The following is an 18688-nucleotide window of genomic DNA, read 5'->3' on the forward strand; positions in this document are numbered from 1 at the left end:
CAGAGTCCCTCTCCGCCGGCAGACATAGAAGCAACACCATGACCCGCCTCGCCGCTCTGGTCACTCTGCTGTCTTGTCTGGTAAGACCGTCGTAGATCCCAGACCTCTGTCTGATGGTAGAAGTTTCCTCGTCTTCGCTGAGTGTCGCCGTTTATGAGCATTTGTCGATAAAGCTTGACTTGATGCTTTACTGTCTGAAATTGATATCTCAAACGGCGTGTCACGTCTGTATGGAGATGGTGTTTGTGTTTTCACAAGAGAGGGACGGTTTCTATTTGGGACGGAGGTTAAGTTTACTGTCTGATCAGGGTCCACGGATTTGCGCTGGTATTCTGCTGGTAACAACACGCTGCAGTGCCCAAACCAGAGGAACACGGGCACAGATGAAGAGAAGTCCGTCTTGGGATAAACACCCTCACTGGGATTAAACATGCTGCCTGCAATCAAGTAGCTTTCCTTTACTTCACTGCGGAAGTGTAAAAGTTTAAATGCGTAGAACAAATGCGTGGCATGTCCTGAAACAACACCTTAACCCTTGTGTTATCTTCGGGTCATTCTGACCCATCAGTCATTGTGACCCACCTTCGTATTGCGACAACTTTACCTCATACAAAAACAAAGTGAAGCATTTTCTTTTAACTGTCGGGCTGTCTCAGACCCCCCACATTGGAATGGTTAAAAGAAAAAAAAATATATTTGTTTTTGTATTGGGTAAAATTGGGTAAACACAACGATGGTTCGTTATGAACCTTTGGGTCATGTGACCCGAAGGCAGCACGAGGGTTAAGGGGCTAGGCTTAACCATTCTTGAGAAGTTTTTATCATCTTTGTAGTAAAGCAATTAGGACAATGAGAATAATACACACTAGGGCTTGGGAACACTAAAGATTATAGATATGGTTGGGTGTGTTCTTGGTAGATTGATAATCTGTGATCCTCCCCTGAACATACAGAACACACAGTATCTACACATTATATAAGTGTTAACAGCAGAGAAAGGTGCTGAGATGGCTGGTTGATTTATAGATCTGCCCTGTGTCCTTGTTACAAAATATGGGATTGATAGTGTGAAGAGAAAAAGGCTTGTGAAGAGTAATTTATACTTTGTTAATGATAAAATTACACGGTGGATTGGAGGTCGTCTTCAAAACATTCAATGTAAAATACAGTTTGGGACTTTCCTTCAACATCTCCCTCCATCTTTCCCCTCGAAGGTCTCCCTCCATCTTTCCCCTCGAAGGTCTCCCTCCATCTTTCCCCTCGAAGGTCTCCCTCCATCTTTCCCCTCGAAGGTCTCCCTCCATCTTTCCCCTCGAAGGTCTCCCTCCATCTTTCCCCTCGAAGGTCTCCCTCCATCTTTCCCCTCGAAGGTCTCCCTCCATCTTTCCCCTCGAAGGTCTCCCTCCATCTTTCCCCTCGAAGGTCTCCCTCCATCTTTCCCCTCGAAGGTCTCCCTCCATCTTTCCCCTCGAAGGTCTCCCTCCATCTTTCCCCTCGAAGGTCTCCCTCCACCCTTCTCCTCTGATCTCCCTCTCTGTCTTCCCCAGGGGTTGTCCACGGCGCTCCACGAGCCGGGCTTCTGTGCCTTCTATGATGAGTGTGGGAAGAATCCCAACAAGCCCCCCGGCCTCCTCCCTGCCATCGTCCCCTGCCTCAACCACAGCCCCGCACGCTCGCTGAAGGGGGAACACTACCGCAGGCTCAGAAAGGTCAGAGGCTCCAGGCCATGGGCCTTCTGAGAGAGAGAGAGAGAGAGAGAGAGAGAGAGAGACAGAGAGACAGAGTGAGAGAGAGAATGACAGAGAGAATGAGAGAGAGAGCGGGTGTGAGAGAGAGAATGAGAGAGAGAATATATAGATATGAGACCGTCCATTCTAAATCTCTCTACGCTTGTGCTTGTTTACAGGTGTGCCCCATGCTGGACCAGGGAGAGAACAGCACTCAGGCCTGCTGCTCCATGAGCCAGCTCAAGTCCCTGGAGAATAGCCTGATCCTCTCCAAGGCCATACTCCTCCGATGCCCCTCCTGCGCCGACAACTTTGCCCACCTGCACTGCATCAACACCTGCAGCCCTAACCAGACCCTGACAGTCAAAGTCACCGAGACCACCAACGTCACCCACCTAGGGGTGCAGCGCACCGTCGTGTTGGCCTACCAGGCCTTCCTCTCCACCACCTTCGCCGAAGGTTCCTTCCAGTCCTGCAAGAACGTCCGCATCCCCGCCACGGGAGGCTTCGCCATCGCCACCATGTGCGGCCGCTACGGCGCCAAGCTCTGCACCCCCCAGCGCTGGTACGACTTCCAGGGCGACTCCGGCAACGGCCTGGCGCCCTTCGACATCGACTTCCAGCTGGTCCCCCCGGGCGTCACCGAGGGGCTGCCGTCGGGCGTGGTGCCCTACGCCGGGCGGGCGCTGAGGTGTAACCAGACAACGGACACGGGGGGGGCGGCGTGCTCGTGTCAGGACTGCCAGGACTCGTGTCCGGTCGTGGCCCCTCCCTCGCCCCCCGCTGGTGCCTTTAGGCTGCTGGGAGCGGACGGCTACCTGGTGCTGTGCATCATCCTGCTCTGCCTGCTGATGGCGGCCTTCCTGCTCTACCTGATGGCGGGCTACTACGTGAGGAGGGTGGAGAGGAAGAGGGGCGCGGGGGGAGGGAAGGGGAAGGACGGGAACGGGAACGACCTGGCGGAGCTCCTGCTGGTGCCGTCGGACGTGTCGTGCACGGACAGGAACAGCCTGGCCGCTCAGGAGCTCCTGGGCTCCCTCTTCCAGACCTGGGGCACCATCATGGCCTCGCACCCGCTCAAGGTCGGTCGCCCGCCCGTCTGCCTCGACCGCGTGTCATTTCCTTCTTTCGTGACGTCAACCTGCTCCGTGATTGGCTTGTGTAATGAATGGGTTCACTCTCTGTTCTAGGTGCTCCTGGCGGCGGCCGTAGTGGTAGTGGCCTTCGCCACGGGCCTCATGCACATCGAGCTGACTACCGACCCCATCCAGCTGTGGTCCGCCCCTAACAGCCGGGCCCGCAGAGAGAAGGACTTCCACGACAAGTACTTCGACCCGTTCTTCAGAACCAACCAGGTGATCCTGACGGCTCCGGGGCGGCCCGGTCACATGTACGACTCGCTGCTGTTCGGGAAGCAGAACTTCAGTGGGATCATTTCCAAAGACCTCATCATCCAGCTGCTGGAGCTCCAGAGCCGCATCCAGGTAACGGGGATGGACTGAGATTCACATCAAACGCACCCCTCACCGATTCAATCAGGGTTTCCGTTATTTTCGCATAACGTGTTGCATCAGTTTACACCCACACATAAACAGATAACCTAAATGGAAACCTAAATCTAAACTTAAACTTCAACCTTAACTAAACCTTTACTCAACTCCATTTGCAGAACATCGAGTTCTGGTCTGACGACTTGAATCGCAACGCAAGCCTGAAAGACATTTGCTTCGCACCCCTGAACCCAAACGACCCCAGCCTGACAGACTGTGCCGTCAACAGCCTTCCACAGTACTTCCAGAACAGTCTGGCGAACCTCAACGCCAAGGTCAACATGACGGAGCTGGGAGTGACCAAGGAGGTGGACTGGAGGGATCACTTCATCTACTGTGTCAAGTGAGCCGGAGGATTAGGACTGACCATCTTAGAATGCATGGGGCTCAAGGAAATGATGAGATCTGTTCTGCTTCTCATAATACAACCCCCCCTCCCCCCTTTCATCTATTCTTCTCCGTGATCATATCTCTCTCTGTCTCTCCTCAGCTCCCCGCTCTCCTTCCAGGACATCACCGAACTGCGCCTCAGCTGCATGGCGGACTACGGCGGTCCCGTCTTCCCCTTCCTCGCTGTGGGAGGCTACGACAGTGAGTGGAAACACACACCCACACACACACACTCACCCACCCACACACACAAAGCGTGGAGAGAAATCATGACACCCCTGCTTGTGTCTCCCTTCCCAGAGGACGACTTCACTGCGGCGGAAGCTCTGATCATGACCTTCTCCCTGAACAACTACGCTCGCGAAAACCCCAAGTTCAAAGTGGCCTTGGAGTGGGAACAGATGTTCCTAGACATCGTCCAGGAGTACCAGCGAAACCCCACCACTAACTTCACCTTTGCTTACATGGCAGAGGTGGGTGCCTACTGTGTCTTATAGAAACACCAAACACCAAGAAATACAGTATGATGTCAATCTGCTGTGTTGTACAACATGCACCACACCTTTGACTTACTATACCGACATAGAGGAAATGGTGAATGGTAGAGGCAGGCCAAGTCTGCTGTTGTAATGTTTATGGCCATGATGAGATACCGCACATGTGACGACTCTAATCTGTGTTTATCTATGCTTATGTCTGCTGTTCTTACTTTCCTTAAGGAGCGTTGTTAGGCTGTAAAACTCGACTATCTCTTTTTTTCTTCTCCTAACAACTCTTTCTGTCAACAACTTGTCAAACCCCCTCTCTCCCTCCCCCCTTCCCTCCCCCCTTCCCTCCCTCCCTCCCTCCATCCTCCCTCCCTTTCTCCCTCCCTCCCTCCCTCCTCCCTCCCTTTCTCCCTCCCTCCCTTTCTCCCTCCCTCCCTTTCTCCCTCCCTCCCTCCTCCCTCCCCCCCCCCTCCCTCCTCCCTCCCTTTCTCCCTTTCTCCCTCCCTCCCTCCCTCCCTCCCTCCCTCCCTCCCTCCTTCCCTCCCCACCCCCTCCCTCCCCCCTCCCTCCCTCCCTCCCTCCCTCCCCAGAGGTCTCTAGAGGATGAGATCAACAGGACCACATCTGAGGACATTCCCATCTTCATGATCAGCTACCTGGTCATCTTCGTTTACATCGCCGTGGCGCTGGGAGAATACTCCTCCTGCAAACGCATTCTGGTGAGACTCGCACACGCATGCATACGTGCGCGCACACACACCAACACAGAAATACACGGGCTCACCTGGCCTAAACTGCTGTGTGTGTGTGTGGTGTGTGTGTGTGTGGTGTGTGTGTGTGTGTGTGGTGTGTGTGTGTGTGTGTGTGGTGTGTGTGTGTGTGTGTGTGTGGTGTGTGTGTGTGTGTGTGTGTGTGTGTGGTGTGTGTGTGTGTGTGTGGTGGGCTGCAGGTGGACTCCAAGTTCCTTGTTGGTCTGGGGGGTATCCTGGTGGTGGGCTGCTCTGTGCTAGCCTCCATGGGCTTCTACGCCTGGATCGGCATCCCCTCCTCCCTGGTCATCCTGCAGGTGGTCCCCTTCCTGGTGCTGGCCGTGGGGGCCGACAACATCTTCATCTTAGTCCTTGAGCACCAGGTAGAGAAGTTTGAAATGTGTCTGCTGTGTGTTCCATGCCTATATTTACTTTAGAGTGTTTTTACATTTGTATTCATTTAGAAGGAGCTTTTTTTCCAATCCAAAGTGACATGTGGTATGATGTGTTGACCCTTCACCTGTCCACCAGAGGGACATGCGGAGGTCAGGAGAGACCAGGGAGGAGCAGATCGGACGGGTCCTGGGGAACGTGGCTCCCAGCATGCTCCTCTGCAGCCTGTCAGAGTCTGTCTGCTTCTTCCTAGGTGAGCGCCCACACACACACACACAGACAGACACACACACACAGACACACACACAGACAGACAGAGACACACACACACTCACAGACAGACACACACACACACACACAGACAGACACACACACACACACACACACACACACAGACAGACAGACAGACAGAGACACACACACACTCACAGACAGACACACACACACACAGACACAGACAGACACACACACACACAGACACACAGACAGACAGACAGACAGACAGACAGACAGAGACACACACACACTCACATACAGACAGAGAGACACACACACACACAGACAGACACACACAGACACACAGACAGACAGACAGAGACACACACACACTCACAGACAGACACACACACACACACACAGACACAGACCCCCCCCCCCCCCCCCCCCGAGTCCTTCTCACACGTTCTCTCCTTCCTCGGGTGTCAGGGGCTCTGAGCACCATGCCAGCGGTCAAATCCTTTGCCCTCTACGCTGCCCTGGCCGTGCTCTTGGACTTCATCCTCCAGATGACAGCCTTCGTCGCCCTCCTCTCCCTCGACGCCCGGCGACAGGACGGCAACCGCTGCGAGCTGGCCTGCTGCGTCACCGTGACAACCCAGCGCCCCACCAAGCCCAACGAGGGCTTCCTGCTCCCCCTGATGAGGAAGTACTACGCCCCCTTCCTGCTCCACCCAGTCAGCAGGGTAGTGGTGGTAAGAACCCCCCCCGCCTCCTCCTCTTTCCCAGCCAATCACGTCCGTTTCTGCTCGGCTGTGGATCACCTTTACATTACCTGATGTTCTCTCTCCTCTCCTCCCTCCTCCTCTCCTCCTCCCTCCTCCAGATGGTTGTGTTCCTCTTCATGTTCTGCAGCTCAATCTACCTCATGTTCCATGTGACCGTCGGACTGGACCAAGAGCTGGCCATGCCTGAGGTGAGATAGAGGAGAGAGAGAATGTACGGAGATAGAGAGAAAGGATATGGAGAGATAGAAAGAGAGAGAGAGATAGGGAGAAAGATACACTCCATCGTAGAAACCCATGAAGAATCATATCTAATCTGCCTGTAGTTCCTCACTGAGACCCTGTATCACTCACTCCCCCCCCCCCCTCCCTCCCCCCCCAGGGCTCCTACATGCTGGACTTCTTCAAGTACCTGTACCAGTACTTTGAGGTGGGCGTCCCCACCTACTTTGTGACCACCAAGGGCTTCAACTTCAACAGCGTGGCGGGGATGAACGCCACCTGCTCCAGCGTGGGCTGCGACCCCTTCTCCCTCACGCAGAAGATCCAGTACGCCACCGAGTACCCCGAGCTGTGAGTTACCGCTCCCCTCACCGCATCTGTGTGTGTGTGTGTGTGTGTGTGTTGCATGAACTGCAGTTGTGAACAGTTGTGAACCAACCCTTTGAGTTTAAGGTGGGGAGGGTGTGGGGGTTGACAGGAAAGAATGAAAAAAGAATAGGATTGTGCCACGCCTGTTCCTCAGACCCGTTCCCCTTCCTCCTTGTCCCAACATCAGAATCAGAATGGGATTTATTCGCCAAGAAAGAGAATGGCCTTGAACCTGTCTGACATCCCCTTGGCAACCTCCCGTCTACAGCCAATCAGCACCATTGATGATTAACTTGGTTACCTAAAGAACAGTCAGCATTAGACACAGGGGAGGATGGTAAACATGTTAGGCTACCAGAGTCATCAGGCAAGCCAGGATCAGCAACTGCTAGCCTGTTACAAACACAACAATGGAAAGTGTTGGGAAAGTGTTGTTTTGCTAATCTAGACGAATTACAATCCAGGGATAGATGGTTGCGGATGCGATCTGTGGAGAGTTTAACTGGAATTTCAGTCATTGGCTAGATATGTGATCAGTGATAAGGTTCAGGGCTACTTATCCTGATAGCAATTGAGGCCCTAAGGTCAGTCTGATAGAGGGGTTGGACAAAGAAGGGAGGTGGAGAAGGAAATTTAAATGAGTTAATAAGGATATAAATTACTGCGCAATTTACGGTCACGATGACTGGTGTTTTTCCTGGTGAAGTTTTGGTCTCAGGAATCTCCCTTTCTTTCCCAGTGACTAATCCCAAATAAATCGAGGGATTTACAAACCCAGACCTCAGGCAATACGAAGAGGTTTCACGTGTGTATAACGTGCGTGTGTGTGTGTGTGTGTGTGTGTCAGGTCTTACATGGAGATCCCTGCAAACTCCTGGGTGGATGACTTCATAGACTGGCTGAACCCTGGAGGTGGTTGCTGCCGCATCTACACTGCAGGCCCCAACACCGGAAAGTTCTGCCCAGCTAATGAAAGTGAGAACGGTGGTTGGGTGGGTGGTTGTTTTTTTGTTGCAGGTTTAAAACTCATGCATGCCCATGTTTGCCTCTGGCAAGGCATCTATAGTGCTGTTGACTTTGCTGTCAGATCTCACAGACATATAATAGTGTGTGTGTGTTTGTGTGTGTGTGTCTGTTTGTTTGTGTGTGTGTGTTTGTGTGTGTGTCATCTCCAGCGGCTCCGTTTGCGTGCTTGAGGAAGTGTGTGAAGGCTCCGTCTAACGGCATCCTCAGACCCACTGTGGACGAGTTCAACCGTTTCCTGCCTGACTTCCTGGGCAACAGGCCTGATCTGCAGTGTCCTAAAGGGTGAGCAGCACTCACGCACTAACACACACCAACACACACACACACTAACATACGCACAAATGCACACACACACATCCATGCGATGCGTGACTAACACGGGTAGCTGTTCTCTCCTCCACCAGCGGTTTAGGGGCCTATGACAAGGCTGTAGTGACAGACCCAAACACAGGGGAAATCATAGGTGAGAGCCAGTCATTCATTCATCCATTCATTCTTACAGTAACTTCCTTCCCATTGTGAATGCCAGCGGGCCACGTGTCTTAATCCTGCGTGTGTTCCTTCTGTGTTCCAGCGTCTAGGTTCATGGCGTACCACACGCCCCTCACCACCTCCCAGGAGTTCACAGCAGCGCTGGAGAAGGCCAGGGAGCTGGCCCACAACATCACCATGGGGATGAGGGCCATACCGGGCACCTCGCCAGACTTCGAGGTCTTCCCCTACACGTGGGTCCCGCCCCCTGCTGCCTCCACCACACCACCTCCATCTAAAACTCCTCCTCTTCCCTTTTCTCCTCCTCTTCTTCCTCCTCCCTCCGGTTCTTCCTCCTCTTTCTACTCCTCCTCCGCCACCTTCTCCTCTGTCATCTCTTCCTCCTCTCCGTCAGCCTGTCCCCCCCTCCCCTTCTTCTCTCCTCCAGGGACATTCACTAACCCCCTCCTCCTCCTCCTCCTCCTCCTCCTCCTCCTCCTCCTCCTCCTCCCCCTCCTCCTCGCTCCAGGGTGACCTATGTCTTCTACGAGCAGTACCTGACCATCGTTCCCGAGGGCCTGTTCAACATCTCCCTGTGTCTGCTGCCCACCTTCGTGGTGTGCTGCCTCCTGCTGGGCATGGACCTGCGCTCCGGCCTGCTCAACCTGCTCACCATCGTCATGATCACCGTGGATACGGTGGGGGTCATGACCCTGTGGGGCATCGACTACAACGCCATAGCGCTCATCAACCTGGTCACGGTGAGGGGGCTACGAGGCGTGGGCAGGGTGGAGGACTGTCCTCAGGCTCGGAATGTGGAGAGTGTGCGTACGGGCACTCCCTTCAGAATAGCGTGTCTCCCATTGTCTTATCTTAGACGTTTCGTTATTCATTATCTACAGACGATATACTAGGTGTGTAGCAGTTTCATCCCCAGCTCAAAGGCTTTCCTGCCAACACCCTTAATAGAAACTGCTCACACTGACTGCCTGTCAAACTATGACACACTGGCATTTGGATGACAGCCAGACCTTTGACATAGATCCTCCAGTGTATCTTGACTCTAGACATGATGACCTGACTCTCCCTCCCTCTCTCCTTCCCCCCCCCTCCCCTCTCTCCCTCCCCTCCCCCCCCCCTCTCCCCCCTCCCTCCCTCTCGTGTGCAGGCTGTTGGGATCTCTGTGGAGTTTGTGTCTCACCTGACACGATCCTTTGCGCTCAGCATCAAACCCACGCAAGTCGAGCGAGCCAAGGACGCGGTCACCACCATGGGCAGTGCGGTCAGTACATAGAAAACAAGCACACCACTATCCACACAGGCCTGGGTCAAGCATTATTCACAACGTAATAACTGGGGTGCACTTGATTTAGCTTGTTTGACTGAAATGGAATTCCATCATACACACAATCTGGGACCCAAGAATCAAACACACACATACAAAAAGGCATCGATCAAATTTCATTGATCTCTATATTTTTTCAGGTGTTTGCGGGCGTTGCCATGACGAACCTTCCTGGGATCGTGGTGCTGGCATTCGCCAAGGCTCAGCTGATCAAGATCTTCTTCTTCCGCCTGAACCTGGTGATCACGCTCCTGGGCCTGGTCCACGGGCTCGTCTTCCTGCCTGTGCTGCTCACATACTTTGGTGAGTGTTTGTGTCTGTGAAAAGAGGAACAATTCAAAACATTCTACTTGAGGGACATTGTTATTAAGATTCCATTCTGCTAACATCGCCCTCTCACCCCTCCCTCCCTCCCTCCCTCCCTCCCCCCCTCCCCCCCTCCCCTCCCTCCCTCCCTCCCTCCCTCCCTCCCTCCCTCCCTCCCTCCCTCCTCCCCCCCCCCCCTCCCTCCCTCCCTCCCTCCCCCCCCCCCCCTCCCTCCCTCCCTCCCTCCCCCCCCTCCCTACCTCTCTCCCCCCCTCCCTCCCTCTCTCCCTCTCTCCCCCCCCCCCTCCCTCCCTCCCTCCCTCCCTCCTCCCCCCCCCCCTCCCTCCCTCCCTCCCTCCCTCCCTCCCCCCCTCCCTCCCTACCTCTCTCCCCCCTCCCTCCCTCCCTCCCTCCCTCCCTCCCTCCCCCCCCCCCCCTCCCCCTCCCTCCCCCCCTCCCCCCCTCCCCTCCCTCCCTCCCTCCCTCCCTCCCTCCCCCCCCCCCCCCTCCCTCCCTCCCTCCCTCCCCCCCCCCCCCCTCCCTCCCTCCCTCCCTCCCCCCCTCCCTACCTCTCTCCCCCCCTCCCTCCCTCCCTCCCTCTCTCCCCCCCCCTCCCTCCCTCCCCCCCCCCCTCCCTCCCTCCCCCCCCCTCCCTCCCTCCCTCCCTCCCTCCCTCCCCCCCTCAGGCCCTGGGGTGAACAAGGCTGTTCTCCTCAAGTTGCAGCAGGACAAAGCCCAGGCCTCCCAGGAGCTGCATGAGCCCAGCAGCAATTACCTCTACGTGAACCACAGCTTCCACAACCACGAGGCCCCCTCGGGCCCGGCTCCTCCAACCCCTCTGTCGCCCACCTCCCAGGCCTCCCAGGACCTGAGCAGCAAGCATGTCTACGAGGACCTGGAGCTGCGCAGCCAGAACGTCTATGAGGAACTGAGCTTAGAAAACACAGCACAACCATCTTCGCCCACCTCCGATCCCTCCGTAACCCCGGACACAAGAGCACAGGATTCGATCGATTTGAAGTTCTGAATGGCATTGCAGGACCCACAAACTCTTTAGTTTTTGTTTCTTAGCACTCAAATCAATATACCTCCATCGCCGTGGATACGGGGAAAGCCAGAGCAAGAACTGCAGTCAACGACCAATGACATTTTCGGACTGTTTATGAGTTCTGTACCAGGATCTTTATCTGTGGTTCTGGGGCGCCCATCTCATGTTGAACGGTGGTAAATAAACTACACGCTACTGTGCAATACCTTCCACGAACACTAGGGGGTATTAGAAATGATCGACAAATACGTTCAAAATGAGTCATTTTATACCATTTGAACTGTGTTGTGTTTGTTAAATATGTTTATTTAACGTAATTATTTTGTACACGGGAATGCAGGTGTTTCATGTTGATGCTCAGGTGATGTTATTCCAGAGACAAGCAACACTCCATTAGACAGGGTAGTCGTACAAACTGCAGTATTGTTTTCCATGCCTCTATTCATGTTTTTAATGTGGACTGAAAAATCAGTTGAAGGAATATTAAAGGTGTATGTACCATGAGACTAAAGGCTACTGTATTCATTTAGCAGATGTTCTTATCCAAAACGACGTACCCTTTGGACAAACGCTCTCCCACGAGCTGTACTCATCAACTTCACTGGGTCAGGGTTTACGTCTGCAGTCTTGCACTGAGATCCCAGGTGGTCCTAGTTTAGAGATATCTCCTCCTGGAAGCTTCATGTTTTAAGGGAGAAACACAATCATCATTTTGGGTCAAAGAGCATCTGCTAAAGTCCATAAGCAGGGAGGAACACCGTGCCAACTCACAACCGTCTGCATTCATAGCACATGAAGACCTGAACTAAGGTTTGGGGTGTTTCATGATTTTTGTTTTATTAACAATGTATCCCTTTGATAGGATAGTATGTTTCTTCAGGTCAACAATACCAGAAAACATACTTTACACATTTTACAAGGGGATTCACAATCAGGCAAAAAAGAAAAAAAAAAGAAAGGAAAAAAAAAAAACGTTTAAATTATAATACACAGTCTCAAGGAAAAAATATAAATAACATTCTTCTCTGCTTGCTCTTCGCGCCACTATGGTACAGATATGTAATAAATAGATCAAACGAGGCTTCATTCAGACCATCTATAAATCATTTATCTACGAGTCCACTTGTGTAGCAGCATAATTGCAAAACTAGCCAATAGAAACAGAGCTTCCCTGTTTCCCTGGAAACCTTAAACCAATCCTTAAACTCATCATACCCATGAACCCACCCATCTCGCTCCCCCGATCTCAGCCAATGACAGAAAGCGATATTGCATTGTAGATCTCAACAAGCCAATCGAAATATCCACATTTGCATGTGACGGGCTACCTATCGCAATATGAGTTCACTTAAAACAACTTAAGATACGCATGATGGACAAATCGGATGACAAGTTTTCAGGAGCTAGAGGGGGGGGTTCAGGATGGAGGGGGGGCACACAGACCGTCTCTGACGTTACACTCGTGCGGCTGAGGAGTGACAGCGTACAGGTGGGCAGGCTCCAGCGCTCCTCAGAGCAGGGGGACCTCGCCTCTGATCCACCTGCAAACATCTGACCACCCTCAGGTAGATGATGGGGTCTCAGGTGAACCCTGGAGCAGGTGAACTCTGGACCAGGTTAACCCTGGACCAGGACCCAGAGCTGGGGGAGGAGGGCCTCCCCCCACCAGGGTGTCTGGTCCGGAGGGCAGAGCGTCCAGACAGACGGCTCCTAAGACTGGGGATGGACAAGCTGAGCTACCGCTGGGTTGGGGCAGTGCTTTGATCTGAGGCTGCAGAGATGTGTGTGTGTGTGTGTGTGTGTGTGAGGGGTGGGGTCCTGGTGTACACCCAACTAGGACCCTCTGTAGTGTTAACCGAGGATTGAGGAGAGGAATAGAATAGAGGGGGGGGCAAAAATGAGGAGGAGAGGATGGGGCCAGGACTATCTAGGGAGGACAGAAGAACATGTCGTTACCAGTTCCTCACAGGGAACTCCCTCTCTGGGAGGAGAACACGCACGTTGGGAGGAGAACACGCACGTTGGGAGGAGAACACGCACGTTTAAAGTCTTTATTCAGCATTTGTTAGACCAGCATCATCTGTGTGTGTGTGTGTGTGTGTTTCTTTCGCTCAGGGCTCCACCAGAGTCCTCCACTGGAGAAGAAAGTATTTGGTCAGACTGCTCCCCCTGATGCTGATGGTGGGGATTAGGCGCGTTGAGTTTAGTCCTCCCGTTAGTCCCCGTTCAGAGGAGGGGGGTGGGGGCGGGGTCAGGGCTCCGAGGGGGGGTCTGGCTCCACCTCCACTGGCTTTGGCGGCTGTGAAAGTATGGACTCCGCCTCCTCGTACATCTGAGAGCAGACAGGAAGTGACATCAGAAGGGGGGGGGGGGGTCAAAGCCAGGGGGGGCAGAAAAGCTTGAAAGATGATGGAGAGACAGAGAGAGAGACAGAGACGGTGAAAGACAGACAGAAGCAGGTAGAAAGCAGGCTCTCTTACGGGGGTGAAGTGGATGTCCTGGAAGAGCTCCTGGATGAAGCGTCGCGAGGGCAGGCGGAACATGCAGTGGGCCAGCAGGTGGGACACCTCCGAGTACAGGCAGATGTCATCAAACGCATACGGAAACTTCTCCTTGATCCTGGACACAGAGAGAGAGAGACAGAGAGAGAGAGGGACAGAGAGAGAGAGGGACAGAGAGAGAGAGAGAGAGAGACAGAGAGAGAGAGGGACAGAGAGAGAGAGAGAGAGACAGAGAGAGAGAGGGACAGAGAGAGAGAGAGAGACAGAGAGACAGAGAGAGAGAGGGACAGAGAGAGAGAGAGAGAGACAGAGAGAGAGAGAAAACCGAGGTGTGAACTAACATGTTTGAACTTACATACACTATGCCACATGAATAAGGTTCCTCCTGTAGCGCACGTGTGTGTGTGTGTGTGTGTGTGTGTCTCACGTGAGCAGCCCCGTCTCGTGGCTCTTGGTCCCCACAGAGGAGCTGAGGTTGATGACCAGCCGCAGCACCTCCTTCCTCAGGAGGACGCGGCACGCCGGCGCGTCCTCCGGGACGCCCTTCCCTCCTGACGGACACACGCCACAGCCAATCAGAGGCCACGCTCAAACCCCCTCGGACACGCCTCACAAGGCAGAGTGTACATATACAGTGTGTGTGTGTGTGTGTGTGTGTGAGAGGGCGTCCTCACCCAGGACAACGTGGTTGGGCGTTGGCGTGCTGCAGACGGAGCCCTGGGACACGGTGGCGTCGCTGCACCCGGACGCCCCGGAGAACTTGGACTGGGGCATGACCTCCAGGCGGTGCCCGCCAGGCCCCGCCCACGACGAGAACTCCACGTAGTCTGGGGGACAGCGACAAGCCACCGTCAGGAGGAGGGAGAGGTGGACCACACACACCCACAGAGAGAGGAGAGGCTGTGGTTCATGTGTGTGTGCTGTGTGTGTGTGTGCTCACCTGTCCGGGGGTGTGTGTTGCCGAGCGGTGGCTGTCGGGGGCGGCCCAGCACGAGGGCACCTACGCAGTACAGACAGTTGTCCTCGGTGTGTTCCTGCAGACCCGTCTCGTCTGAGCCCAGGGCGCCGTTCTGGCCGTCGCCTCGGTTGGCCATCAGCTCCGAGATACTGAACTGCTGCTTCAGCAGGGGGAGGGGCGGGCGTTCTGGAGACACACAAACACACACTTGTTACTCTCACTCACACACACGCACCTTTACAAGCTCAGGACAAAAATGTGCGAGAAAAGCAAGCGCTCACCATCTCCGTCCCCGAACAGGAAGCTGTTCTTCTCCTCGGAGGAGGGGCTGGCGTTCTGCAGGAAGTAGGGCACCTCGCGGATGTGGAAGATGTGGTTGATGTCGACGGGCAGCGCCAGGCCCACGTAGTCGTCGCAGGAGCCGTAGGAGGCGGAGACCATGGAGCGCACCGAGGAGCAGCGCTGCAGGGACATCTGGCTGATCGGGCTCAGCAGGTCCTCCTTGTCCAGGGAGGCGAAGCTCAGGGCCTTCAGGAACCTGGGGGGAGGAGGGAGGGAGGAGGGGGGAGGGAGAGGGGGACAAAGGAGGGGAGGGGAGAGTAGTCAGGAAATGAGCAGGAGGGAGAAGATGAGAGAATGAGAGCGACAAAAAGAGAGACAGGCAAAAGGTTCTCGAGAGACAGACAGACAACAGTCTAGTCTACTTAGTCCTGGGTAATGAGTGCTAACTCTACACCCACTGTTATACAGGGACTAGCCCAGGACAGGGTGTCTAGGGGAGGAGGGGGCTAGGGGGGCTCTGTAGAGGGGGCTGCACCCACCAAGGAAGCAGGGCGGAGGACCGCCTGCGATGTGAAGACAGAGGGGGCCCTGTGCTGACACTTGGACAGCTAACCCTCTTAGCTGACAACCTGGGTAATGAAGGGCTACTCTCACACACACACACACACACACACACATGCACACACACACACACACCCAGATTAGTGAATGAGTTCGCTTAAACTCCACAACGTCATACAACGGTCTAGTCTACCTAGTCTTGGTTTAGGAGTCCTAATTCTAGACCCACTGTTCTACAGGGACTAACCCAGGACAGACTAGTCAGGCACAGGTGACTGAGGGAGGGGGGGATGCAATGGGAGCAGGATTGTACAGGGCTGCTGTTCTAGAACCTTCTACTGCTATAGAACCTTCAAGAGAGTTCCAGGCAGTTCTAATCTAAGGTGACATTGTCAGTATCTAGGCTGGGAGGGGGGGTGGGGGGGCTCTCCAGAGGGGGCTGCACCCACCGAGGGAGCAGGGCGGAGGACAGCCTGCGATGTGAAGACAGAGGGGGCCCTGTGCTGACACTTGGACAGCTAACCCTCTTAGCTGACAACCTGGGTAATGAAGGGCTACTCTCACACACACACGCACACACACACACACACAAGGAAGAAATGTAAACGGTTAGGGAAAATCAGAACAGCATGGATGCAGACACACACAGCGACACGGACGTAGTCAGGAAAAGCAGAACAGACACAGAGAAACGTGCGAGTAGGGCAGCAGGTCCAGCCCACGACCGTGACACAACACTGCTGAACCCCGCACCTCCGATCCCAGAACCTCCCCTCTCATTGGATCAAAACCAAATCCGGCGTAAGCCGTACCTGCGCGGGGTGATTCTGGAGTCCAGGCTGCCCGTCTTCATGGTGATGGTGTCGGTGAACAGGACGTCCTTGGCGGGCGAGGCGAGCGCCTCGCTGTGGGAGAGCGACGGGTGGATCCTCTGCTGCTGCAGCCGGCGCAGCGTGGCGTAGCCCAGGGCGTCCCGCGGGCTGGTGTACATGAAGCTGCAGTCGGCCAGGCTCTTGATGGTGCCCACCGAGGGAGATTTGAGGGACTGGGCGCGGCGGGGGAGGGTGTGGGAGGAGCCGGGGGGCACCAGGGAGACGGAGCTGGACTTGGAGAGGGAGATGTGGTTGGCGTGGGGCGCGGCAGGCGGGGGCAGGGTGGCGGCGAGGGGGTAGAGGGTCTTGGCGGCGCGGGCGGAGACCACGGTGTTGAGGCTGATGCAGTCAGAGGAGTCGGGCTCGGGGTCGGGCTGGTCGGGGTCGGGGGTTGTCGGGGTTACCGGCCGTCTCGCGGGAGGGGGAGGAGCTCATGGAGCTAATGCCGCTGGTGGTCGTGTCCGTGTTGAAGCTCTGGCTGCGGCTCTTAAACTGGGTCCCCCCCCTCCTCCCCCCTCCCACCCCCCCTCCTCCTACCCCGCCCCCGGACGACGACGACCCCCCGTCCCCGCCCGCCAAACGCTCCCGGCTGCTCTGCTCCCGCTCCCTCCCGGGGGGGGTCCCCGGGGGCCCCCGGGCCTCCTTCGCCCCCGGGGGGCTCCAGGCCCGGCGTGGAGCTCCCGGCCCGGGCCAGCTGCTCCTCCGATCCGATGAAGGAGGTCTCCAGGCTGACCGTTGGGCTCCGGGGAAGGCCCCCCCTGCCGTTAAACACGGGGCTGAACACGTCGGGGGAGTACATGGAGGGCTCCGTCAACGTCCTGGTCCTCCGCATGCCCCCGAGCTTCAGCTCTGTGGGGGTGCGGGGGCCGGTGGGGGCCTTGGGGTCGCTGGTGGAGCGCTGCTTCTTGCTGGGGAGGGACAGGGAGTTGAGGAAGCGGCTCCGGACGAAGCGCGTGGACGCCAGGATGGTGAACGGGCTGCGGTCCTTCACCGGCTTGGAGCGCAGCGAGGGCGACGTGTCCTCTGATTGGTCCAGCACGTCAAGCTTGTCGTCATCCAGGATATACATACCTGGGGACCACACAGGTGATGTCATGGGTGAATCCCATGTCAGACAGCATACATATGACAACATAGTTTCAACACAGAACTTTTTTTCCCAAAAAAAGGACACAGTTTATACACGTTCTAAAACATAAGTAAAAACACAGCACCTAGATGTTCTAAAACCAAGTCTTAATGCAAAGCGTGTTCTAGAACTAACATGCTACAGCACAAAAGGGGAACCAGCCAAACGTGCGGTCACACCACCCCCGGGCGGGGTCACATGTCCCAACTCACTGGGCTGTGATTCGCTCTCAGAGTTGTGTCTGGAGCTGGTGGACTCGGAGTAGAGGCTGAGGCTGCTGGGCACAGAGGTGAGCTCCGAGGTGAGCTGGGGGTCCAGGGTCTCGTCCGGGGTGACGGGCCACATGGTGCGCCGGCTGTGCCGCACCGCGTCCCAGCCGTACTGCTTGAGCAGCTCACAGCCCTGCCGGGTCCGTGAGATCACCCCCAACACGTACACACACGTCCTGGAGAGAGGGGAGTCAACACTGGGGCTAGCGGTGTGTGTGTGTGTGTGTGTGCGTGCCAGCGTGGTGTCTCACCCCCGTACAGACAGCACCTCACAGTGCAGAGCCAGCCCCAGGATGTCAGGTATCACGTTCTCCTCCTGCAGCAGGTTCAGACCCCAGTTGGACGAGCCGATGTTGCCCTGAGGACACACACACACACACACACACGTCACAACGCTGTCCCAAGATCACAGCAAGCGCCTAATCGTATTGATGAACTAATAGTTTCACGTGTGGGTGTATGGATCTATGTGTGGATGTATGGATCTGTGTGTGGATGTATGGATCTATGTGTGGATCTCTGTGTGGATCTCTGTGTGGGTGTATGGATCTCTGTGTGGGTGTATGGATCTCTGTGTGGATGTATGGATCTGTGTGTGGATGTATGGATCTCTGTGTGGGTGTATGGATCTCTGTGTGGGTGTATGGATCTCTGTGTGGATGTATGGATCTCTGTGTGGGTGTATGGATCTCTGTGTGGGTGTATGGATCTCTGTGTGGATGTATGGATCTCTGTGTGGGTGTATGGATCTCTGTGTGGGTGTATGGATCTCTGTGTGGGTGTATGGATCTCTGTGTGGATGTATGGATCTCTGTGTGGGTGTATGGATCTCTGTGTGGGTGTATGGATCTCTGTGTGGGTGTATGGATCTCTGTGTGGGTGTATGGATCTCTGTGTGGGTGTATGGATCTCTGTGTGGGTGTATGGATCTCTGTGTGGATCTCTGTGTGGGTGTATGGATCTCTGTGTGGGTGTATGGATCTCTGTGTGGATCTCTGTGTGGATGTATGGATCTCTGTGTGGATGTATGG

General features: G+C 55.2%; 2 protein-coding genes across 2 annotated transcripts in view; one reads left to right on the forward strand and one right to left on the reverse strand.

Annotated features, from left to right (window-relative positions):
• On the forward strand, window positions 1-12078 carry npc1l1 (NPC1-like 1). Its single transcript, XM_067231024.1, has 21 exons — window positions 1-80; window positions 1548-1709; window positions 1907-2809; window positions 2918-3211; window positions 3397-3620; window positions 3768-3868; window positions 3968-4140; window positions 4746-4874; window positions 5105-5287; window positions 5436-5550; window positions 6003-6268; window positions 6400-6489; window positions 6681-6871; window positions 7737-7864; window positions 8065-8197; window positions 8320-8378; window positions 8490-8640; window positions 8916-9147; window positions 9555-9668; window positions 9872-10034; window positions 10724-12078. Exons 1-21 carry the CDS (start codon window positions 39-41, stop codon window positions 11062-11064), a joined length of 4194 nt encoding a protein of 1397 aa, XP_067087125.1. The 5' UTR covers window positions 1-38; the 3' UTR covers window positions 11065-12078.
• The window catches only part of LOC136937891 (rapamycin-insensitive companion of mTOR-like), a 17225-nt gene continuing 10584 nt past the window's right edge, over window positions 12048-18688 (reverse strand). Inside the window, 11 exon segments of the mRNA XM_067231023.1 lie at window positions 12048-13417; window positions 13566-13704; window positions 14014-14137; window positions 14261-14413; window positions 14527-14730; window positions 14826-15082; window positions 16200-16633; window positions 16635-16880; window positions 16882-17330; window positions 17601-17833; window positions 17909-18015. Of these exon segments, the coding sequence (XP_067087124.1) occupies window positions 13337-13417; window positions 13566-13704; window positions 14014-14137; window positions 14261-14413; window positions 14527-14730; window positions 14826-15082; window positions 16200-16633; window positions 16635-16880; window positions 16882-17330; window positions 17601-17833; window positions 17909-18015 (2427 nt within the window). The 3' untranslated portion in view covers window positions 12048-13336.

The sequence above is a fragment of the Osmerus mordax genome, chromosome 28 (genome assembly GCF_038355195.1).
Source record: "Osmerus mordax isolate fOsmMor3 chromosome 28, fOsmMor3.pri, whole genome shotgun sequence".
Classification (NCBI taxonomy): Eukaryota; Metazoa; Chordata; class Actinopteri; order Osmeriformes; family Osmeridae; genus Osmerus; species Osmerus mordax.

Coding starts and splice junctions, on each gene's coding strand:
- npc1l1 (XM_067231024.1), top strand. CDS start 39: ATGACCCGCCTCGCCGCTCTGGTCACTCTGCTGTCTTGTCTG. Junction 2,810..2,917: donor TGGCCTCGCACCCGCTCAAG/GTCGGTCGCCCG, acceptor TCTCTGTTCTAG/GTGCTCCTGGCGGCGGCCGT. Junction 4,141..4,745: donor CCTTTGCTTACATGGCAGAG/GTGGGTGCCTAC, acceptor CTCCCTCCCCAG/AGGTCTCTAGAGGATGAGAT.